Source organism: Lissotriton vulgaris, chromosome 3_2 (assembly GCF_964263255.1).
Source record: "Lissotriton vulgaris chromosome 3_2, aLisVul1.2, whole genome shotgun sequence".
NCBI classification, from domain to species: Eukaryota; Metazoa; Chordata; class Amphibia; order Caudata; family Salamandridae; genus Lissotriton; species Lissotriton vulgaris.
The window spans coordinates 107,687,848-107,713,216 of record NC_141690.1 but is presented as its reverse complement, the minus strand read 5'-3'; the positions used below and the strand labels follow the sequence as shown (position 1 = coordinate 107,713,216).

Below are 25,369 nucleotides of genomic sequence, written 5' to 3'. Positions count from 1 at the left end.
CTGAATGACGATATCCCCTTGTGCAGTTCTGCTAGCTTAACATAAGCAACACCCAGTGTGCCCTACCTACTCTTGATTGTAATTACAACCAAGGGGATTATGATCTACACCAGTATACGAACATGAACCCATAGACAGTCTAGCCATAAAGACCGCGCTGTAACTGAGTTACCTATGGATATACCGTATAGCTGACACTATATATTAGGAACAGCGGCTACAATGGTAATTCAATTGGCTCATAGTTAGATAACTACCATGGTTTTCACTTTCTCCCCCTACTTCTTACCAGACCACACGTTTAGAATGTTTGTGCTTTCTTATTCCAGCACAAGATACATAATCAGACATTCACAACTGTCAATATCCTTATCTTTGTATTCCTATTTATAGTATTTCCATTACTTGCTTAACCTTAAACCGCCTTTATACTCTATGAATCACCATGATGACACCCTCTTAACACAATTGTCGAGGGATCTATTATACACAATTGATACCCAAAAACTTTCTGTAGTTTGGAATGATTTCCTTATCATAACTTGTTGTTAAAATCTCTTCCGTTTGTAGCCCTTCATATAGTTCTTCAATTCTCACTTATTATTTGTCATCAAAATGTTTTTGTTATTGGTGGGACGGCTGTCTGTTCTTGAGTTAAACTTAAAGCTTTTTTGATAAGTTTGGGTTTCTAGTTGTTTGACCAGCCTGTATCAAAGCTTCTTTCTAGGGATCTTGCAGATCACCTTACTCCAATTTGGTTTGCTCTTTTGTTGTCCAGTGCACGAACTGTCCGCATCGGGCTGTTCCAAACTACAGAAAGTTTGATGAAAACACAAAATAAACTGTAAAAGTCTATGTCGCTGATTGATTGAAGCGAATTACCAGCAGCAAAACTTGACTGCTTTTTAATGAAAAAAGTGTCCTGAAGAAGGTGACGACCTTTATCACCGAAACGCCGCGTCGACATACAATCTTTTTTCTTCATGAACTGTTTTATATATGTAATGTTTTTTTATGAATAAATTTGATGTTTTTAACTTGAATACATGTAATAATTAACAAATTAAAAAAGAGATATAACTTACACTCTTGGTTTTCCACTCCCATTGATTTCTTTGATGCCTGATGTTTATAATTGAAATACCTCAACACTGCAAATATGTAAATTTGTTAATCTGGTTGCAACTCTAAAAGCCCTTTTTTGTTAATTACCTTGAACCAAATTTATTTCTGAGACAAAAAGTCTCAATATTAAACAAAAAAGGAAAAGGGAACTTTTTGTATTTTTGTCTAAATATTTCAATACACAGGGCAAACAGTTTGGGAAACATTAAGGTAAGTGGTTTTTCATCTTCTGCTAGTCTAGGCAAGTCGAACAAACACATCTGGCTCACCTGACCCTCCACTAGACTTCAAACCTAAAACAATTATTGAGGCAGAGCAGACGGTGTGGGTGACAGTCTCCAACCAAATGTCAGTATGTGAGGTACCCACCACTTGTCTGTAGGATCACAGCACCAAGAAGGCCCTACTGCTGCACTAGAGTGTGCATCAGTGTTGGACCTTTTTTTTTTGCAGGGTTGTCCCCCATTTTTTTGCCTTCCTCCTCCATATCATATTTTCTGACCTGTTTTTGTTGGCTGTATGACTCCGGGCACTTTACCACTGCTATTCAGTGCTAAAGTGAATATGATCTCTCTTTTAAACATGGTATGATTAGTGTACACCTGTTTGGCATATTTGATTTACACGTAAGCCCCTTGTACAATGGTATCCCATATACCCAGGACCTGTAAATTAAAGGCTACTAGTGGGCCTGCAGCGCAAACAGAAGTAGCCTTTCAAACTTGCCTCAGGACTCTGCCACTGCCGGACCTGCATGTGCAGTTTGCTGCCACTGTGACTTGGCATTTAAAGTTATTTGAAACTCCCTTTTGCTATATATAGATTATATAGGTCACCACTAAGGTAGGTCCTAGGTAGCCCTATGGGCAGGGTGCTGTGTACATAAAAGTTGGGACATGTGCATCGATGGTGTGGCATTTCCAGGTAGTGACAAACACTAACAAACGTCCTATTTTGTTTTTCACTACTGTGATTGCTGCTTCTCTTGTAGGTTTGGATTGGGAATTCCCTGACATGTGTGTCAGTGGTAACTTCAGATCTGAAAGAAGTAGCATTGTCATGTTTGGTATGTTTGGAATAGTGGTGATAAATCCTGCTTATTGGTGGTGGTGGATCTTTCAGTTCTATTGAAGGAATGCCACTTTTAGAAAGTGGGCATTCGGATGTGCTTATGACTCTTCGACCTTTGCAGACTGACTCCAATACATGTCTAGGGTAGAGTGAGAGCTGGGCTTTTTGCAAACTTGCCATACAGCCAACACACTGGAAGGGTTGGGTGTAACAGTGTTGCATCTGCATTCATCTGCATACTGAATGGTCTTCCTGGGCTGGGAGAGAGGGAGGTGGGGTGCACCTACAGTTGAATAGGATAGACCCTGCCCTCATGCAAAGGGCTTATTTACCCCTTAATGATGTCTAGAGCCAGAGCTGCGATTGAATACGGGTGTTGTGCACTTCTAAGATTTATTTTAAAGTTACCTCCATATCAAAGATATTTTGAGTATAAGTAAAGGGGCTCTGACTGCAAATTTGTAGACAGTGCATGGGACTTGTATCCAGGTGCTGATGGTTCTACATACTGCACAAGACTGCTGTGCTGATAAAAATCACCATCTTGGACTACTTGCTGTGTGCTAGCCTACTGCCTTCTAGGTTGCTGAAGGGACTGCCACTTTGACAAGTGACTGTGTGCTGGCCTGTCTGCCTGCTGCTCCCAGTGTACCCCCACTGCTCTCAAGTGGCTGTTGGTCTGCCCTCCCCTCATTTGCCCAGAGACTCAGGGCCCTACAAGACTCTGTCATATCATTGCCTACCCAAAACCAGGGTGTGGTGCGCTTGTGTTGTCTTAGTGCCTGTTGAGCACTTTCGGAAGAGCGGGGCATGTCTGGCGCCTTGCTTTGCTCCTGCACTGCGCCCATGTAAGTCTGACGTTTCTGGGCTCTCTGCATACGTCTGTCCATTGGTTGAGGCTGAGGAGGCACAAGCCCTCAGAAAGGATCCCCTGTTCGGAGTTTCCCTACTCTGGCGCCCGCTATGGGGAAGAGCGCCCAAAGGGGACCAAACTGCATGTCGTGCTGCAACAGAAGTAGGCTCTGTTGGTCGGCCGTCGCCTTGCTGGAAGCAGGGGTGTCGTGGCTATGGCTAGCCCCATCCCCATTGTTGCCACAAGAGGGAGATCCCAGTAAGTATTGAGCCACGCAGCAGTCGCCGCTCCTCCCTCCTGGTGGGGAAGATTTCGAGGGACATGGGTCCCGCCACCAAGGTAATGTGTTTTCCTGAACAGGCCGGAGTTGTCCGTGAGGTGATTTTTCACAGCCACAACACACATTCAGGGACAGCTGCTACTTGGCCATTCGACAAGCAGGAGACCCAACAAAGTCACCATGCTGAATTGGTGTGTGCGCCACCCCCCTCTCCGTGTTGCATTCTTTGGGGGCATTTGGACTTGGGCTTTCAGGAGAGGAAGGAATCCTCGATGGAGGCCCGTTTCTGCTGCAGCTGTCAGCCCCTGTATTACCACAAATAGAAGTGCAGGGTATTCTGTACCCTGCATAGGGGTTGCTCAAAAGAAAATTACAGTAACATACATAGTAGGCCCACAGTTGTTCCTGTGGCCTACTGTTTATAACTGCGTTACTGGCAAAGTGTTTATGGTTCTATGATGACATGATATTTCATGTGATTTATTACATTCTGCTGCATTTCATGCCCTGATTTATGATTCATGTTGTTTTTGCTTTACAGAGCCAGGAGACAGAGTATTATTTGAGGATTCGCATTTAGATGCGCAGTGAAAGTGTTTTCATGAAATGTGCAACATATATGTTTTTATCTTATTAGACTAAGTGTGATGTTATGGCAATTGCCTAGTTGGCAAAGTGATTATTGGTTCATGTGGTTTTGTCTATGTTTAATAATAATAATAATAATAATAATACCGACATTTATAATGCACAGACAGCTACCTCAAACAGAAGTGTCCCAGCGCTAAAGCAGCAGGCAGTACGTAGACGGAGACCGGCAGCAGGGACCTAATCCCCCTCCTCTGATCTAAAGAGCCAGGTCTTGACCGCTTTCCTAAAGAGTGGCTCTAATTTGATATGGGGAAAGTTGCTTGGCAAGGAGTTCCATAATTTGGCAGCCCTGACTGTGAAAGATCTGCCGCCTAGGCGAGCTTGCCTAAAGCGAGGGGTAAAGAGCAGATTTTGTGAATTGAACCTCAGAGAGCGATTCTGCTTGTAGCAGCATAGGCGTTGTTTCAGATAGCTGGGACAATTGCTGTGCCTTGCTTGAAATGCCAAGGTCACCGCCTTAAACTCAATTCTTTTGACCACCGGAAGCCAGTGGAGCTCTTTTAAATGGGGAGAGATATGATGACGGAATGGTACATGTCTAATCGGTCTCGCAGCCGCATTTTGTACCATCTGCAGTCTTTTGATTAGGTACAGTGGCAGGCCCAAATAGGGGCCATTAGCATAGTCCAGTCTGGATGTCACCGTGGTGTGGCCTATGATTCGCCGACAATCCTCTGGCAGCAAATGTAGAAATTTCCATAAATGTCTCAGTTTGCTGAAACAGGTGGCTCTCACCTGCCTGATTTGAGCAGAGAAAGAGAGACCAGCCTCCCACTTTATTCCAAGATTTTTTATAGTGGCTGAAGGGCCAGGAGGTGATCCCATTTCCGCCGGACACCAACGGTGTGGTGCTGGTGACTAATCCTTGTCGAAGAACATCACTTACATTTTTTCAGCATTGAGCTTGAGTTTATTCTTATTCATCCACAGGGCAATATCTCTGAGACAGCCCTTGAAATTCATGAAGGAAACTTCAGACTGCTTTTTAAAGGCAAAAACCAACTGGGTATTGTCAGCATACGATATTGCCTTCACACCCCAGTTGTCTATCAGTGAGAACAAAGGGGAAAGATACAGATTAAAGAGCAGTGGACTCAACGCTGACCCCTGTGGAACTCCACACCACAGATGTTTCGATTCAGACTGATGGGGTTGCAAAACGACCTCTGAGCGATTGTTAAGGAATGACTTCAGCCAGGCAGGTGCCACAACCCAATGCCCATCTCCTGGAGTCTCTGAGCCAGCAAGGTGTGGTCTACCATATTGAATGCAGCGGAAAGATCCAGGAGCACCAGCATTGCTGACGCCCCTGAATCCACCGACATTCTAACTGACTCCGCCACCTCTAATGAAGCTGTCTCCATGCTGAAACCAGACCGGAATCCAGATTGGGTATCATGTAGAATGCCCTGACTCTCGATAAAGTTGGTCAATTGTCCCTGCACCAGTTTTTCCAACATTTCTGCTGGCACAGGAAGCAGAGAGATCAGTGGATAGTTGCTCAATTTCCCTGGATCCACATTAGTTTTTTTCATCAGGGGAAGAAGTGTGGCATGTTTCCAAATGTCTGGGAAGATGCCGGACGGGAGGGATATATTCCATATGTGGGTCAACACCTGGGTAAGAGAGTGAGCCATCACTTTCCACAGTTTAGGGGGCAAGGGTCTTGCATTGCATCTCTGGATTTCCGTCAGTGCTTCCTGCTAGGAGATGGGGAAAACATTTGTAAGGGAAGGTTCAGGCGTGCCACACTCCGTCCCATCTGTTTTCCCTGTCTCCACTGTCACTGAGAAGGAATTATAGACCTCCGAATTTTATTATCAAAAAAGTCAGAAATTCTTTCACACAGTGAGAGGGAAGGTTGCACAACAATCTCTAATTCTCTTGGTTTGAGAAAGGAGTTAACAACCTTAAATGTTTCTTAACTAGAATTATCTGCCTTGTGAATACAACCTGCTACATAGTTCCTCCTAGCTTCTTTTATCAATTTATGCAACTCTTTCAAAGCTAGCTTATATGACACCTTAGCCATCTCACTGTAATTCACCCTCCACTGCAGTTCCAGGCAGTTACACCTACTTTTGAAAGCCCTAAGAGTCTCAGAAAACCAAGGGGCCAAGGGGGAATGCCCCATTGATCTGGTAACTCTAGCAGGGGCAATAGACTCCACAGCTGCAGCAATCCACTCATTTAGAGCCAGAGTATCCGCATTTGGATCTTTGGATACTGGTGGTTGACTGGCCTGTAGAGCTGAACCTAGGGACACAGCTGTAAATTTTCCCCAACTTCTTTTAACAATATAACGGTTACCCCTGCTCTGACCAAGTTTATCCGAACTAAAAAAGAATGGAATGCAACAATGATCAGACCAAGCCAATTGGCTAGGGACCTCGGTGATCAGGGACAGGATGTTAGAAAACAAGAGGTCAAGAGTGTGCACTGGCTTGTGAGTGGGAAGAGTAACCTGTTGAATCAGATTGGCCCCAGGGAGGGATGAGACAAACTGAGCTGCCTGGGGACAGCTAGAATCATTCACGTGTAGATTAAAATCCCCTAACGCAGTACAATTTGAATACAACAACAATTTCTGGGCAATGTAATTGCATAGATCAGGACTTATGCTTGACACATAGTCCTGGGGCCTATAAATTAGAAGGCCAGAAAAGGAGGTTGACGGGCCAATTTTAAAACAACATTTTTGATATGCAATACAAAAACAATGTTTTATATAATATTGTGTGGAGTCTCTTTTGGGGTGCATTTATTGTGTCCCAGGAGTGTGTGTGTGTTGCACATACACTTTGCACATTGATCTGGGATAAGCCTGACTGCTCTGGCCAAGCTACCAAGTGGGTGAGCAGGGGTTATCTCTTGTGTGTGATTCCCTTAACCTGACTAGAGTGGTAGGTTCTGCCTGGCTTAGGAGTATAACCTACCCAACCAGAAACGATTAAACAGGTCATTGTTAATAACCGGATAAATAAGAAATAGAAGAACAAGGCAAGATAATTCCTAAAAATTAAATAGGCTCTCCATGAGTAGTGGAGTACCTGGAGAGTCGTCCCAGCAGAGAGGCCGAAAACAGAAGAGGAACTGTCAAATGGTTCAGTAAGCAGCACCCTTCCACCCTGGCAAACTCTGCTGTTGTGATGGTCCATTGGTAGTGCTTTTGGAGTATGGGTAGCGGAAGACCCCTTGGAATGTTGGGCCCTGAACATGGCTCTGCAGTCGAGTCAAGCCTGAACCAGTGGTCTGACCCATCTTTAAGTGCCAAAGAACATGCAGAAACTTCAAATTGTTTGGGATACAAATTACACAACACACAAAATATAAGAACGCGATAAAGACTTTATAATGTAGAAAGTTGTTCTGTATCACATGTAATTGTTTCAATTTAGTATATTACATCACAACATTGCACTGACATTTATTTGAATTGGAAGTTTCTAAACACAGCATTTAAAACATTTATAAACCCACCTTCTTGACAGAGTCACGAATGAACAAAGCATACAAATAATGAGGTCATGGCAAATATTTTTATGGATGGAGGAACATTACAGGCTTTTGAAGCATTGACACATATACATGTGTGGTTGTTACACAGGATCCATCTTGAACTGAATTATTTGAATGTACTCTCAAATGTCACTGTCAAGTAAACTAGACACATGAATTAACTTGATTTGACTTAAATTACACAATTTACTCATATGGGTGAGTAGGGACTTGCCCCAGGTTTCCTGGTCACACATAATGCAATTAAGAAACTGGCTAGATTACTTTCTTTTTCTCAATCACCTTTAGCACCAGAGGACAGTGTTTTTGTACAAATAAGGTCAGATGAATAGTACACTGTGTTAAGTGAATACAGATCACAGGTTAACTTGACATAATGTCGGAAAAAAGGTACATAGTGAAGGTGAAGGACACATGCCAACATCACTGGTTTTACCAGTGGTCGAAGGGCATTAAACTTTTGATGGAAGCTGGCACTAGACTCTTTCCACAAAGTAATTTCAGGGAATCACCACCTCTGACACAGATATCAAGTATAAGGCAGAGGTAGAGATAGGGTCAATTAATTGGTGGTGTCCATGCCTTCATCACAGCCAGTGGCCTGCCAAACCTCTGCCATGTAAGAATCAGTAAGCCATATTATTGACCTGATTTTTACATACATCACAGGATGGAAGGATGGTGGAGGGGCTCGCTAGTGCAGAGCTGGTAATAGCTCCTGTCTCCTCCTCCCAGGGGTGTAGTGATTGCACTAGTCCGACACATCCATATCATAGGGAAGGTCAATTCCAAAGTTTTATCTGAGCGCTCGTGAGGGGGAGAAGGTTTCTATTACCACTGTACCACAAGCCAATGCAGTAAACCCAAGCATTGCCTTAGGTTGTGCAAGCACTATCTTAAACATTTGGTAATCTAGAGGGTTCTCTTGTAAACACCATCAGAATTCTTTTCATTGGGTGATTGCTTGTGCAACCCTGGGAAGGTAATCAGGTAGTTAGATGGTGCACTGACACTCCATATGATCCTCCCAAACTGCTCCAGGATTCATCTTTGCGTACCTCGCATTCCCCAAACCTATATGTCCCTGCCAGGTGTTGTTTCCACTAGGCAACCCTGCAGGGTCACCAGGTGGATTAGGGATATTAGCACAGTGGTGTTTGTATAACCATGCTGATATCCACAGTTCCTTACCATTTTTCCACTGTGGCCCAACAGCCCCTAGTTCAAGTGTATTGGCTGCCAGTAGCCATGGCAGAGTGGTGATAGGGTTAGGGTCTGGGGGAGGCGGGCTTCTGCTCAGCTCTAAAGCAGTGCATATCTTCAATATTATTTAAATTGTCTTTCCATTTGATACAGAGAGAATCCATGCCAAAGGGACAAATTAAATCAGACAATTTTCTCTATTCAGGACCATCACACACTGTTGCTAACTAAACTGTATTTCATGCACAGGGAAGTATTAAAACCAGATTGCTAAAACTGGAAGCTAGAAATAGTACGTTACCAAAAGTTTAGGACTCAAAGTGAGTTAATGACTTCCTTTGATTTCCGCTGCAGGTGGAACAAGCTTCTGTTTCTCTATTGCTTCCTATCCCAGGTAAAAACCAACACAGACACTACCATACCTGTCTGAGAGTCCAAGACCCCAATTACCAACAAGAGAAGGAATTTGTTGGGGGTGATAACACCAAATGAAACTCCCCACAAAGCTATGCTCCTGTCTGCATCCTAGAAAGCGATTTACTGACAGGAATATATGTTACCTTTTCCTCTGGGGAGATATTGGGGAGGAGTCTGTGAATGCCCACAGACATGCCAGTTTGTGGATGTTATAACTCAAAGAGCATTCCAGTCATTCAACACCAAATCCTCCCTCACTGCCAGTTGTAGTTTTACCTCTGTTTGTACGAGATCATCCACTTTTGAGTACAAATTCACCATTACTACTGTTCGCATGTTTAAACTTGAGATGCTTTGTGAATTGGCACACATGTGACCAGTGAGATAATGAGAGGTGATGTCATGCACATTCTCAATTCCCCTTATGAATCTGTACTGATCGGAGTGTTTGCATTTAAGAGGTGCTTTAACTTTCTTTTTAGAAATATTTCTTGAGGTACATGGACAGAATGTCAAGTCTTTCGTTGAGAAGACTTGTGTCAATTTGAAATTCTCAAAGGGAACTCCCAATATAATGAACATGCTGCTTCCTACATTTTTCTGCATCCCTGAGATGGTTAACTTCTGGCTTAAGTATCGATGAGTATTTGGCTTCAGAGCTTCGTAAGCGATCCGTACAAGTTTATGTATAGCACAGGCCTCTAAGAGGAGTCAGTATAGTAAAGATAGAGCACAGATGATATGGTTATGTTTTTTTCTGTTTGAAATGAGGTGTGCTAAAGAAAGTCTGGACGCCTTCAGGTTAGTGAAGTATACATTCATAATGCCCTAGGCAGGGCACATCCATTGTCAATGTGCGAGAGGGGTCGGGCTTGTACTGCTATTTTGAGACTTTTCAAGAATGCAGAGTTTATTGTTACTTAATATGTTTGAGTTGGTATTTTGCACGCCTGGCACTAACCATAATTTGTAAGTAAAGCTATAGATATGAGTGAAGGATAAAGACAAAAGATCTGGTCATGGTTACACCTTTGGATACAGTTCCTATTTCTGCAAGTACCAGTGATAAAATATCAGAAGTCTTTTGGTTAGGGTTTGAGGCAGGAGGAGAATCTAATTCATTCAAGAGTTTAGTTGGATTCTTGTCTATGTCTGTCTTTCAAGTTTGGGTTTATATGAGGCAGGGTCTGAAGGCACCAGGGACCCGATGTAAGTAAATCTCATTTACCGACTCTAGAATACCGAATGTTACCGATTCGGTATATGAGATGTAGGAAATAATTTGGTAATTTGTACCGAATCGGTATGATTCGGTACAAAAAGGCCCATAGGTAACAATGTCAATTACCGAATCGGTAAATACTGATTCGGTAAAATTACCGGATTGTCAAGAGCGACAGGGTGTCACTTTGACACCCTGTTTCACCCCTGATTTTGGCTTGTGTGCCATGTGACACACATACATATCCTTAGGGCACTGGAATTCATTATTTACCACGAAATATTATTTCGTGGTAAATAAAGAATTCTTAAGGGCCTGTGGCACTGTTTTCAGTGCCGCCTACATCTAGATTTACCGAATTTCAGTGCCTTAGGGCACTGGAATTCGTTATTTACCACAAAATATTATTTTGTGGTAAATAAAGAATTCTTCAGGGCCTCTGGCACTGTTTTCAGTGCCACCTACATCTAGATTTACCGATTCGGTAAATTTACTGATTCGGTATTTTACCGAATGGGTAAATTTACCGAATTGGTAAATTTACCGATTCTGTAAATTTTAGGCCCCCTACATATCAAACACCAAATACCGGTCGGTATCGGCCGAAATCGTCCGTTACCGACCGGTATATGGTGTCCTACATCTAGCCCTTGGTCATTTGCGTGAGTTAATTGTTAGGTAATTCTCTGCTTGCTGATGGAAAAAGACCCCAGATTTATTAATGCATTGATCCATGGCTCAACATGTATGTTAATTGATAGATAGACCAGAATTGCACTTGGGATACACTGGAAGCCATAGTTGTTGTTTCATTAAGCAGATAGGTAAATACGAACCCATTTAGCAGAGCATTCCCTATGACTTTGCTAATGAGAATGGTGGCTTGGAGGAGGTTGTGGGCAACTGTATCAAAATTTGGTGCTAGGTTTGTAGGTAAGAATTCCCTCTGTTGAACATTGGCAGCTTGTACTCTTCTACCAACTTGACTAATGTGATCTTCAGAATGTCAGCAGACCAGAATACAAGTTTGTATTCTCTTACAAATTGTTTTGTTTGATGGAGTCATTCACTTGTATTGCTACATATCTGTCCCGAATCCCACTAGGAAAATGAGAACTGTAATAAATAGATGTCTGTGAGTTCATTGATAGGATTAGTTTTATTTTTTGAGGAGTGAATGATCATAACCAATTTTTAGAAAATCAGAGACAGATTCCTGTGCTAGACAGGCATTTATATTATGAAGCTAGTGTGTCAGGAGTACCTCTAAATGGTTTTAGAAGAATTTTAGCATGGGCCCAGCTGCATTTCTACCTGGGTTCATTTCTGGCATCACAGTCTAGAGGCACCTGATTGGGAATGGTTTGCCCGTAACCTAAATAGAGGTGGGATTCAGTTAAATGTGTGACTAGATATGTGTCATTGCAAATTAGTAGTTATTATACCTCTTCATTGGTGTTAGCTATCATTTTTGTGAGATTTCCTTTAATCTGATTTCATAGAGAACTTGAATATCATGTTGAGCCTGTTGACATCACTGATATTCAAAGCCTTGATTTGGTCAATTTTTGTATTCTCTATATCTGCTAAATTACATAATTTGTCTCTACCAAGTATACACTGGTTTTGTATGCTTTCCTATTTGTATTCAGATAGTGAAAATCAGAGGCACTGAAACATTTTCCTTTAGAGCTGTAATATTAATCACACCAAATTGTTTTGTAGCTCTTTTTGTTTTAATGAATTTTGCATGAGTTTGAGTCATTTAGAACTGGACAGGTTGAGGGATGTCTGATAATAGCATCCATGTTAATACAATCAGTGTGCTTGATAATATCTCAGACCCATGTCATGGATCATGGACAGTACATTTTCTTTGGGTAGTGAGATTTTAAAGTAGATTACTTAACTGTTACAAGATTCAGAATTTGGAGACTATCAGAATTCAGGATGATCAGATTACCAAGAATAGACATTTTCCTAAGAGGGTGTATCGTACAATATTGGACGAGGCAGCTTTCCTGGATTCAAAATTAGGGGCTGCTACTTTAGAGCTATTTCCTCAATACATAATAAACTCCATTGAAATATACTCTTGGACAAGGTCAGTAGGTAAGTAGTAACATAGTTTATTCACTTCTAGAAGAGATAATAGTTATGTGAACAAGTAGGGTGAGATGATCTTCTGAAATTGGAATATTTTACTTTAAAGGATCTCTCTCAAGAGCAGGGCCACTCAGCAATTATCTTAAATATTGCATGTGCAAATAAAAAGAGAAACTAAAATAACAAATGAGCTATTAGGGTTATTGTAAACACAATCTATATAGCCTTATTGATCATTAGTGAAGAAAAAGATAATTTCAGTAACCTAATATAACATGCTATCAAGAACAATTTAAAATATTTGAACTAAGAGCCAAAATAATGTATGTTTTAACAATGTACTATTTGAAATAATCTAAGCCCACCATATATGAATACATCATAGTTTTGCATCTTTTAAATTCGCAGAAATTGATTTAATCAACAAGATTTAGGAAACTCAAACAAATTCTTAGACACAAAGAATGAGAGAACATGTGATTTACAAATAAACAAACTATACGACATGGACTCCAAAATGCTAGAAATCTTAATGGTCATATCCGAAACATCAGACCAATATAAAAAAAATAAAAGGGCTATCAAATAAAATATGACTTAAAGAGCCTTTAAGCCTGTTACAATACCATCATAAAAAATACATCATCCATGAGCTTATCTTTAATAACATCAATTTGAAGCCCTTAGTAAGAAGGAGATCGAATAAGGGTTGACATAGTCTTTTTTGGAACCTGCACTCAAGATCATGGATGACAGCAGTTACAGCAGTGAGGAAGCTGGCCCATAGTTTTGAAGTTATGTTATGTTATTGTAATTTATAAGAAGCGCACAATTACCAGTTGGTGTCCTGGCGCTAAGCTAGGCCTAAACATAAGTCGATGCGTTCAGAGAGAGAAAAGCCAGGTCTTCAGGCCTCTTCTGAAGGAGAACAGATTGGCAGCATTCCTCAGGTGGAACGGCAAGTCGTTCCATGCCTTGGATGTGCAGGTGATAAAGCTCCTCTGTCCCCAGCCGGCTTTTTTGAAGGTCGGTGTTTGGACAAGTTTAGCACCCAGGGATCGAAGCGCCCTACCAGGGATATACCATTTAAACCTCTGCCTCAAGTGGTCAGGGCCAATACCATTAAGGGCCTTGAAGGCTATACAGAGGGCCTGAAAACGAACCCTCTGTTTCACCGGAAGCCAATGTAACTGAGTTATTTCTGTTTGGACTGAGACAAATTTGGGTATACCTGACATTAGTCTAGCCACAGCATTTTAAACTATCTGAAGCCTATTAAGGAGTTGTTTCTGGGCATTCAGATATATGCTATTACAATAGTCAAGCCGTGACAGTACAAGGACTGTGACTACCATCCTAAAATTGTCGTCCGAAAGATAAGGTTTTATTTTTCTTAAGACTCGCAGAATCAAGCGGAGAAAACTGAACTAATGTGGGCACAGAAAGTCCGTTTATTATCCACTATTACACCCACGTTTTTCACTTTAGAGCTTGGAGTAGGGTGGTTTCCCATATCTGTTGGCCACCAGTCTGGAGTCCATACATGAGGGTTATTTCCAAATACAATCACCTCCGTTTTATTGGAGTTCAGTTTCAAACAATTTGTAGACATCCAGTTTGCGATAGCCCCATGCAGTCATGGAAGCGAATACCTGTTTCTTTTACCTGACCGTCCTTGAAGGAAAGTACAATCTGAGTGTCGTCAGCATAAGAGGTCAACTGAAAACCATACGATCTAATCAAGGCTGCCAGGGGCGTCACATAGATATTAAAGTTCGTGGGGCTCAGTTACGACCCCAGCAAGACCCCGCACGGAAGGCTGAAAGGCTGGAATTTGTTATTATCTAGATAGACCGTCTGTGATCTCCCTGATAAAAAGGAGTGTAGGAGTTTCCAAGCGACCACTTGCACCTCAGCCCCCGACAACCGGTCCATCAGAACTTTATGGTGGACCGTGTCGAAGGCTGCTGAGAGATCTAACATTATGAGAATAGCCTTCCACCCACAGCCAAAAGCCTCCCTTACTTCCTCACAGGATTTGATGAGGGCTGATTCAGTGCTGTGGTCAGCTCTGAAGACTTATTGGGTGGGGGTCAAGTACGTTATTGCCATGAAAAAAGCTACTAAGCTGTACATTCATGGCCTTTTCAGTGATTTTTGCAGGCAGGGGGAGTCGCGAAATAGGTCGATAATTCCCCTGGTCTATAGGATCCAAAGTGGGCTTCTTTAAAAGGTGGTGTATCGAAGCCTTCTTCCAAGCAATCGGAAAAATCCCAGAAGTGAAGATATCAGTGTGAAACAAATGAGTGGATTGAGGTTCCAATCACAAGATTGGTATAGGATACATTTATTTGAGGAATATTAATAAGCTGCTTTATTAAAGGTTCCTGGATGTCTGGCCCCGTTGATGTGACATACAGATGTTGGGTGAAAGTTTGTGTGAGTGATGTAATTTCTATGTATGTGTCAATGTAGAGGTACATTTTAATATGGGTGACTCTAATGGTATAGGTGGGAAATGTACTTGAGTATAAGCATCTTTCAAATCTAGTGGGGGATTCCTGAAGTGGAAAGCATGCTTTTATGATATTATTTTGCTTTTTGGTGCTATTATATTCTTCTTGGTCTTTCTTAGGTCATTAGGTGTTTGACTGAGAGATTTAATTACTTATTTTTCTAAAACATTTGTTTATTAAGTTTTACACAATAATTACAGTTTATAGCCATATATTTTCTGTCAATAATGTTTTGATTGGTAAGTTCGATGGTGTAGAAGCAGATACGAAAAAAAGAGAAAACAAAAGTACCATAGAGCAACATATATTGATTGTGTGCTTCTGCACCATACAAAGCAAACAAATTGGTCAGGATATCTTACAAGGGGGAGGGTTAGGTAAACCAGGCATGGACCACATGTTATCTTCTAATAGCTAAACATGTATATCAAACATTTACTTTACTAAAGGTATTGACAACAAGTGCATCTATTGGAATCAGGCTATGTCTATCTTCACTAGGTCAAACTGATGGCAGACAGCCACTATAGAGCGATTTAATGACTTCAATCATCAAATGTACCCCTAAGTGAATTATCTTGCAATGTAAGGATGCCATGCATGTCTAATGAGCAATATATTGTGTTTGGAGCCTAGCTAGGAGTCCTATCCATGCGTTCTGGTTTCAAGCATGTACATTTTAAACATATGGGACAAACATAGAAAGAACAAGTGTTGGATGAGGGTCTTGGTTTGAACCAGCCAGTACAGAGGATAAAGGACAAACAGGAACATTTTTAAATGAGATAATGATCTTATTATTGCTTTTTTGAGGAAGAAAGGTTGTTTGCTTGGAGGGAATCTCGATCTGTACTGAGAGGAATGAGCATGTTTTCTGGTGGCAGAAAGGAGGTAAGATTCCACTTTTAGAGTGCATTTTGTGTATATATAGTAGAGACTGTGGTTATAGTGGCAATATGTACTTTCTGTGCAACCCCATTCATTCTGTATATCACACAGGAGCAAGGCTCATGATTGCTCTCTCCCTAACTGACAGAGAGCTTTCTCAATGAGGAAAATCACTGCTGAATCCTCATGGAAATTGGGAAAGGTAGGCTGGGGATATAAAAACTAAATCTGGACCTCATTCTCCTTTTTGTCCTTCAAGCAATGGATTTGCAACAGTCTCTGGCATATATGTATACATGCTCAAGCAAAGCTTTCCTTCAAAAAGAGCTTTATGAATTCTAGACTAAAACTTATGTTTTCCATTGAGACATAATATGTGTAAAAATAGCTAAGTCTACTTTTTATTAAGCATGCCATTTCCATAGCAATGACATTCCTGTGGGCACATCAAAATTAATTTGATGGAAACAGATTCTATGGCATTAAGACTTTTAATAAATGAGAGCTTCTTTTAGAACCTTTTGAAAATACATTTTATGGGGATTTTTGCAAATCTTTACTTATATGAACTGATTGCTTGCTTTAAAAAAATATGAAATGTCTTTTTCAGATTAATATTGAGACATAATTATAAAAATATATTTTGAGTACATGGTGTACGGTGACCTTGTTTACTAAATAATACATGAAAATCATGATTATGACTATGTGATGTGGGCAAAATCATTGAAAACATCTGATGTGAGGTTTGAGAGCAGTAACCTGTCCACTGATCTTCCTAAGAAATCTTTGAGAAGCTGACAGCCAAATGATGTTTTTCAGAATACAAGGTGTGAAAGATATTGGCTAAAAGGACTTCAGTAACTAGATAAGCAAATCAGAAGGGTCACATGAACTATTCCAGTAATCCATGGCCTGTAAACAATTCCAGACCTTTATGGCAAATCTGGAAGTATCTTTGCTTAAGAAATTCTAGAAAAGAATGTGGTCAAATGATGCACTCTGAAGCACATTTATTTAAGGAAATTTGCTGGAATGTAATGGATTGCAGGGTGGTAAAAACAAACAATACACAGATATTACATTTGTTTTTCCTCAGACAGCAGATGTTATACAGATCTTAAACACTCAGAAATGCAACAAACAACACTTAACAAATTGCTGGCCAATCGGTGTTTTAAAAAAAGGAAAGGTATTCTACCACTCACTCTACCAAAATACTAAGCACAAATTTGCAAAAATATACAGAATTGAATGCGGAAATGGTGCTAGCCTCTAATGCGCTACACATCTAACAATAGACACACATCATAGACAGGTTTTACATGCCAGGTAACATCCTAAATGTACCTTGTAACCCCTGCCCTGGAAGCTCCTCTAACAGTCAGAGCATCAGCAAGCCCTGAGCCTAAAAACTACAATACCCCATCTACATGTGCTTAACAGAATATAGTAGGCACAGTTCATATAAATCAGGCCTACTAACCTTGCTAAAGTACCACCATAATAATTAAAAGTAGAATTAAAAGGTCAGAACAAAATGTAATTAATGTTAAACATAAGGCACTCTTAATCGTGTTCAACAATATCTGCAATGATTCAGTTAATATTGTTGCTTTCAATAAATGTTTCAATGTTCAAAACTATGCAGTGTGCAGTATCTTCCCTGTGCATGGCTTTTTAAGAGGAGGGTGGACAATTCTAGAATGTGAGCACCTCTGACCAATCCAAAGATGACACAAACACTCATCCCCTGTCCCATTCCTTCTGCACAGCATCTTGTCCTTTTCAAGAGGAACTCTTCGAGTGCTCAGAGGTCTCTCTGGCAGCATTTAGCTTTCCCCTTAACTACCATAGCTGCCTGGCCAATCCCCTTTTTAACTTCAAAGGAAAGCCTCTCCTATGAGGGTTGCCAGAGGTCTGATTGCCTCCTTTTGATTTTTTGTGGGTAACAGCATGCCTAAACTTGACTGTCTGTGTGAATGAAATAACATATGCTGATTCTGTTTATACGAACAGCCTGATTCATCAAGCTGAAATCGGCTCGCAAAGGGCCAGATTCTGAGAATCTGCAGCCTTATTCATCAAGGCCAAATCGGCTCGCAAAGGGCCAGATTCTGAGAATCTGGCCCTTTGCGAGCTCTATTTTTGCATTTGGGATTCATCATCCCAAATGCAAAAATCGGTAATAGCGATGTCGCAATTTTGCGAAGAATTACATTTAAGGAATCTCTATTTGAGATTCCTTAAATGCAATTCAACATCCATTAAAAAATTGCGAATTCGCAATTTCGGCCCGCTATTTACCGCGAGGTCAAACCTCGTGGTAAATAGCGAAAACTTAGAAAAATGCTTTTAAAAGCATTTTTCTAAGTTGCTTGTTGCACACACACATGTCCTTTGGACATGTGTGTGCGCAACACCTGTTTCAATTTTCATTTAAGGGGTGCTACAGGGTGTCCTTTGGACACCCCTGGCACCCTTTAAATCGCTATCTTATTTGCGATTAGCTAATTGCTAATCGCAAATAAGGAATACTCCCCATTCATTCCTATGGGCCTTTTGGCCCATAGGAATGAATGGGGAGTTATACCTTATTTGCGATTAGCAATTTGCTAATCGCAAATAAGGATTGTGTAGGAATCGCAAATCTTTTTGCGATTCCTACATGAATCCCGTTTTGCGAGTCTGTAATAGCGATTCCTTATGAATCGCTATTATAGGCTCGCAAAACGGGTCTATGATGAATCAGGCTGCATATTCCTAGCCCAGGAACAGACTTGGAACGTTTTTATCTATCTGCTGAACAGCAGGATAATTTGCTTGCTGAACAGGGTCGCTCAAAGCTCAAATCTAATTAAGGGTTGACCTTGGGTTATTTATACAAAGAAACATTAAACTCTTCTCTGGATCTCGCCAATGCAAATGTGTTACTTTTGTACACGTCCCGCCTACAGTGTAAATACAATAACGCACTACAAATGTTCAGTAAAGCATTACAGACTCATTCTATAGTAAAATATAATTGGGGTGGTCTTTGTGAATGCCCAGTTAAATTATAAGGCTTTCACAGACCATCAACAATGTATTAAAGGTCTCATCTGTGTCAAGTTACGTGTGTTCGGATATAAGGCTGAGTTAGACAGTAGCCCAACTTGCTCAGCCTGGACAAGTGTACAAAAACCTATCCCCAGTGATCATATGTAAGCAGCCCAGGGACTTGTGCCAAAGCTGTGCATCAGCCACCCTTACTTTAAAAGGCTAGGAATTGTGGTTATCTCTCAAAACCTGAACTTACAGTGAGCAGGACTCAGTCAACAACACTCACTCACAGCAGAATGTATAAAAAATAGGTGGCCTAAAAGTAAAAGTGTTATGGGGGCCATGTGGGTCAGAACCCCATTCCACACACATCATTTTCAGTAAATACACTAACCATGTCCCCAAACATCAGCTAGTGTTTTTTTGAAAATATTTGTACCTAATCTGTAGCTTTGCCTTTCTTTGAAATTAGCTAATGGCCTTCAACTATAAACCTATAATTGTTTCAAAATATCTTCAATTCATCTTCGAATACAATTCTTTCATTTTGGTAATTAAACTGTCTTTGGAACCAAACACTGGCTTGCCATCACCTGGACGTACATAGATGAACCGAAAAATATGTAAAAAATGTAGAGAATAACCGTCTTTGAGGCCAGTCATTCTTGTCCCCATAGTACAGTCAAAATGTCACCATAGCGGATTTGAAATTTCCAAAAATATACTTCAGATGGAACCTCATATTGTAATTGATACCATTATGCCCATGTACCCACATACGAGGTGTTCCCAATCATATTCCAGTCACTCTCATTGTGTGCCTTTGTTTTATGCAAGTACTGTATTTTGTAAATGTAATTTACATCATGTGTCAAGGTACCTCCAGGACATGCCAGCAGTTATGATGATATGCCCAAGCAGAATCTCATCATATTCCAGGCATTACCATTATATGCACATTTACTACTTTATCTGCCATTCATTACCAAATGGATCTATATACTCCAATCATATGCTAGTCAAGGTCATCACATGTGCAGATACTGCTTTGTATGGCAGTCATCATCCACCTTAGATCAGGCATCCCATCACATGACAGTCTGTGCCACCATGTACTAAATACTCCCATCATATGCTAGCCAAGTCATCATATTTTTATGTACTGCAACATACAGAAAACATTGTCATTACACTAGTCCAGTGACATCATCTTATGACCTGATTTTAAAACAAAAGATTATTTTTATTGACTTTTTGACATTTACGAGTATGTTTAATAGCTGATAATACATTCTGCACATATCAGGTATTTTACCATATCCATGCATATTGCAGCTACAATTATGAGGGCAGTTTTCACATAGTCATCATTTTACAGCAAGTAACTATGATGTAAGAAAGGTTTGCCTGAGAAGCATAGGCGGAGCATACATAATTTTCTGATCAACAACAAAACAAACCAGTCCCAGGTCGCTTTTTTGCGGTCCAGGGACGACCTGGCTTGGCAGTTCGGGCTGGACTGTTCCCTTGGGGAGCAGGGTCAAGACTGATTTGCATATGGCTAGGTCCAGACTGGGATGGCATGGTGAGCAAAAAGCAAAGGATTTAGGCCTAGATCTCTGATCAGGGGTGAGTGTTTGAAATTGTTCAGCATTCCCTCCATCAATTTTTCTTTTTGCATTTGTAAACCCATTGATAAAGGCACTCACCCTCAAATCAGATACTCACCTGTGGTTCAGATTTATAACTATGGTTCTGGGCCTACAACAAGTTATATTCCTCCGCCATGGGATACATGCTACATTTAATTTTTCTATGTAGCCATAAGATCTTTCAACTTAATCATAGATATAATTGTTGTAGCATTCATCCCTCTCTAAATAGCTCACCTCTTGTGGTTTTGCAGTAACTTCCAAGGCAACATACAACGTTAAACTAGTTGTGCACTTTCACTTACCCTGAGGTAGTTGAGGGTGAAATTGGTTAAGCCCATTCGGGTGATATTTTTGGACAGCTGCTCCAGCACTTGAGGGTCTTGTGCCTTTGAAAGGAAATAATAACTGTTACTTTCACTGTTCAAATAGTGCATTTGAGTTAGCCAGAATCAATGTCATGTTATCACATTATATAAAAGGAGATGTGCCCAATTTTCAGATAGCTCTTAGAAGTTGAAAACTGTAAATATTCTCCTATATTTGAAGAGGAATTCCAGGGTTTTTTGGGATTTAAAAAACCCAATGGAGCACTCCTCGATATATTTATAAATTGTAGACTACCATGAGTACTTCTTCAGCATCCCACTTATTTAAGCAGACTGCAGAAGTTGAAGAATCCACATGATTAACTGAGTTACTTACACTCTGAAGGGTGGCAGACATCCCACCAGCTCAACACATGCCATGGCCTCTGCTTCCCTGATGGAGGACTGGAATTTCTTGATACCCAGCAGGCAGGCAAAGATATCCATGCCTTTGGTGGAGCCACTAGAATGTTGGCTCCATTGAAAGCATTGATGCTGTACCGAGTGGGTGCCATGTTTTTTGCACTTGCTTAGGAACTTTTTTTGTTTTAAAGAAACAAACTCCCACACAGGCAGTGTTGGAACAGTCCAGTGTTGTCCTGAGAAAGATTTACATGGCAGTTCTGGGTAGAAAAAAATAGTCCAAAGTCACTTTCGACCTGATGGACCTGTGGCAAAGTCTCTGCTGCAGTTAAGCCAGCAATTCTTCCTACTCCATACAGTGCTGGGGAACGGCTACTTTGATGTTCCAGACCACCGCTGATTAACAGTGGAGCTCCAGCTCTGTCAAACTCTAAAATACACCATAAATGTAGATTTGCACATGTACAGTTTTTGCAAAATGTTTTCAAAACAGTGAAAATATGTTTCCTGTAGTGCACCACCTACCGATTGGTGCCCATTAAGCATGAAGTCCCTGATAAGAAATGCTAGACAAACCGCGATTCGTAAGCAAACTCCTGTTTACACACACATTGAGATTGCACGTCAGGTGTAAATTGTGCCCCATGTTGTTCAACAGGAATAGTTTTGCCTTGTAGAATATACTGCATTTTCATTTTGAACGCCTTGGAAAGGAGGAACATTATACAATGTTCATTGTAGCTCCAATTCTGAGGTAATTGTTTTCAAGTTAATGTGGAGGTAACTTTAGCATGAAAGTGTTGCAAAATTATAACTTCTGACAGGGATATTCCATTAAAGATTACCTAATGTTTTCAATGTGTTGTTATGAATTAAATTGTGTTTTCAGTAGAAATATATACATCATTTATGATCAACTTCTTTGATGACAAAAATTAGTAAAGATTATTTTCACAACCATTACTTTCTTTGAACTCTTAACCTAGTTCTAAATTGCCAACTTATCCCCAAACTCAAATGGTTTTCCAAACCCCTTTTGAATTTCTCTTATTTGCTGGTACATGAAATATTTTCAGCATATGATGTTCTATGGATGTGTTAAGCATGCACTTACCGCAAAGACTAACCTGGTGTAGCTAAACTACAATAAAGGCAAATTCATAATAAATGAAAGTCTAAGTGGAACAACCAGGTTCTCAAAGCCTTATAGAAATGGACAGGAACAGATAGGCATGCATTCACACACTGACCCTTCTTTATCATAGGGACATGCAGAAGATTGATGTGGGAGATTTGATCGCAGAACACAAGAATATAGGAAGAAACATCCTTTGAATGTAGAAGGAGCCCATTCTATAGGAGGCTCAGTGACGGATACAGAGATCCATAAACACATTCTCTTTTCATTAGGAAGCCAATGGCGAGATGATGAGAAACTCTAGAGGGCAAATAAACATTAAGAAGAAGGTGAATGGCAGCACCTGGAGAAGGGCAGTTAGGTATTTGGGTAAACCCAGTTTTACACAATTTAGGTAGGAAATCATAATGGATTGAAGAAACTTATTTTTTTCAATCACCCGATAACAGGCAGACTTTTTATGCACAAGACAGATAATAGAAGCAAATGGCAGCAGCACAAGCTACATGGGAGGAGAAACAAAGAGTATTGTTGAAAGAAAACCTAAGGTACGATTCTTGACACAAAGGAATGATGAGGAGGAGAACCGATGTCAAATGGTCATCATACAAACATTCAAATTCAGGGAGTACTGCAGATGATCAAAACAACCATTTTATTAGCATTAAGCTTGAGGGCATTAACATCTTACAGGTATACCTTCCCATTGGGACAAGATCGACTCCGGAGACATGGGGAGCAAGGGGCTCACGTCTGGGCAAACCTGTCCCACTTGGGGTGACTAATGCAAAAACAACAATTGATGGAGGGAATGTAGAACAATGTCAGATCTCTTGACTGGGGGTGAATGTTTGATTTGTTCTGCATTCCGTGGGTCCCAGGCTCACTGTGTCACTGGATTCAAGCTAGCCTGGCTAAAACTGGTCCCAGGAGGCTTGTTTCTGGTCTAAGGAGGACCTGGCTTGCAGTTGGGCCTGGCTGTTTCAATGAGGCACAGGTTCAAGGCTGATTTGCATTTGGCTGGGTCCAAACTGGGGTGACGTGGTGAGCAAAAGAATGATGTTTTTAACCCAGATCTCTTGACTGGGGGTGAATGTTTGATTTGAACTGCATTCTGTACATCATCTGGTTGTCTTTTGCTTTCTAGCCCTAAGTGCACCGGGTAATCTTAGACCTGTGTCCCAGGCTCACTGTGTCACTGGATTCAAGCTAGCCTGGTTGATGAGGGGTGATGCCCCAAAACTGGTCCCAGGATGCTTGTTTCTGGTTTAAGGAGGACCTGACACGGTATTTCGGGCTGGACTGTTCCCATGAGGCACAGGGTCAAAGCTGATTTGCATATGGCTGGGTCCAAATTGGGGTGGCATGGTAAGCAAAAGAACAATGGATTTAATCCAGATCTCTTGACTGGGGGTGAATGTTTGATGTGCTCTGCATTCCGTCCATCAACAGTGTGTCTTTTACTTTTAGAAAGTTGGTGTTTTCTTTCTTCACTATCCTGTGTGCCTCTGCTGGGTTGTGGATTGACTGTCTCGCTTCGGAGTGACAGGTGCTAGGGATGTGTATTCACTGTAGGCAGTCACTGGGCGGGTTGAGGTGTGTCCTGCCTTTTCTGGAGGAGTCAGGGCATCATTGAATAGACCTGGGCTGCATTTAAAGTAGTATGAGGAGATGTTGTTGCACCTAAATAGGCCTGGTCTGCTTTACACTTCGTTGTCTCCACCTCCTGCCAGCAAGCTGGGCCAGAGAGGACAGAACTGGTTTGGACTAAGCACAGAGACTCTCTGTCACACCAGAACAAGGAAAAGGCTGTGTAAATATTGGGGCTAAGATCTTTAAAAGTCTTTTGGACTCAGAAACCTGCCAAGAAGAAAATCAGGAGAAGCTATAAGAGGAAGTACCACTTTGCTGTGTGCTTTGCTGTGGTGGCATGCAGTGGCTGCTTCTGTCTTGGGCAGAGAAAGGACTGGACTGAACTTTCTGCAACTTTTTTGTTTGAGTTTCTTCAATGGCTTGAGGTAGAGCTTGCCCCTGTTCAAGAAGTCTCAGGAACAGCAAAGACTTCAAGTTCATCTGCTACCAGCACTGGGAACCTTGTGTTTTGTGCTGCAACAGAAGAAAAAGCAACCCAATGCAGTCACTGACGCCGTAACCGGCTCTGTGTCCTAAAGGCACTGCAGAGGGCAACGCCACACTTCCACCGGAACCATGGTCTCATTGACGAAGACGTTCAATACTACCACCAAGCCCCTGCTTGCACTGCGACCTGTGAGCACTGCACTTTGCACTACCTTGCTTTAAGACGCGGCCCTGGTATCCCCAATGACACCGCTCCATGCCAGCATCGCCGCCGCTGCTTGCACTGTGGTTTGTGGGCACAGCACGTAAGTTACACGATGCACACGATGTACCACCCTCATCCCGCACCGCAGCCATGGCCTGTTAAACTGCATTTTGTACCTTGAGGAAAAAACAAGTACAGCTCAATATGCTCCATTATATGCAGTACAGTGTCATGTACTAGTAATAATACACAATAAGTTCCAAACTTCATTTTGACATGGAGACGATAGGAATGACAGTTAGACTTGGCGATCCTGGGGATATATCTATAACAGTGTGCAGGCTAAAAACAGGTCCATGCTTAAGTCTTAGATGAAACTGCACAATGATCTTTTTTGACACAACCCTTAATAATAATAATATGAAAATTTATAAAGCGCCTGGTTACACCCACTGGTGTGTCCCGCGCTATGACGAGGAGCTGACTGCAGAAGAACCTGACTACAGAAGAACCTGGACCAATCAAAAGACCCTACAGGCGCTGAAAAAGATGTGTTTTCAGGTCTTTCCTGAACCTAGCCTCTGCGACCTCTAGCTAGAGGCTCAAAGGAAGTTTGTTCCAGTTCTGAGGAGCCAGAAGGCGAAACGACCGGCCACCCATTCTAGCCCTCA

At 41.3% G+C, this 25,369-nt stretch overlaps 1 protein-coding gene across 2 annotated transcripts in view; it reads right to left on the bottom strand.

Moving 5' to 3' along the window:
* LDB2 (LIM domain binding 2) overlaps positions 1-25,369 on the bottom strand; it is a 1,197,779-nt gene that overhangs the window by 329,830 nt on the left and 842,580 nt on the right. For both annotated transcript variants that reach the window (XM_086964513.1, XM_086964515.1), the window contains exon 5: positions 20,851-20,934. In XM_086964513.1, coding sequence (XP_086820639.1) covers positions 20,851-20,934 — 84 coding nt within the window. The remainder of the gene's footprint in view (positions 1-20,850; positions 20,935-25,369) is intronic.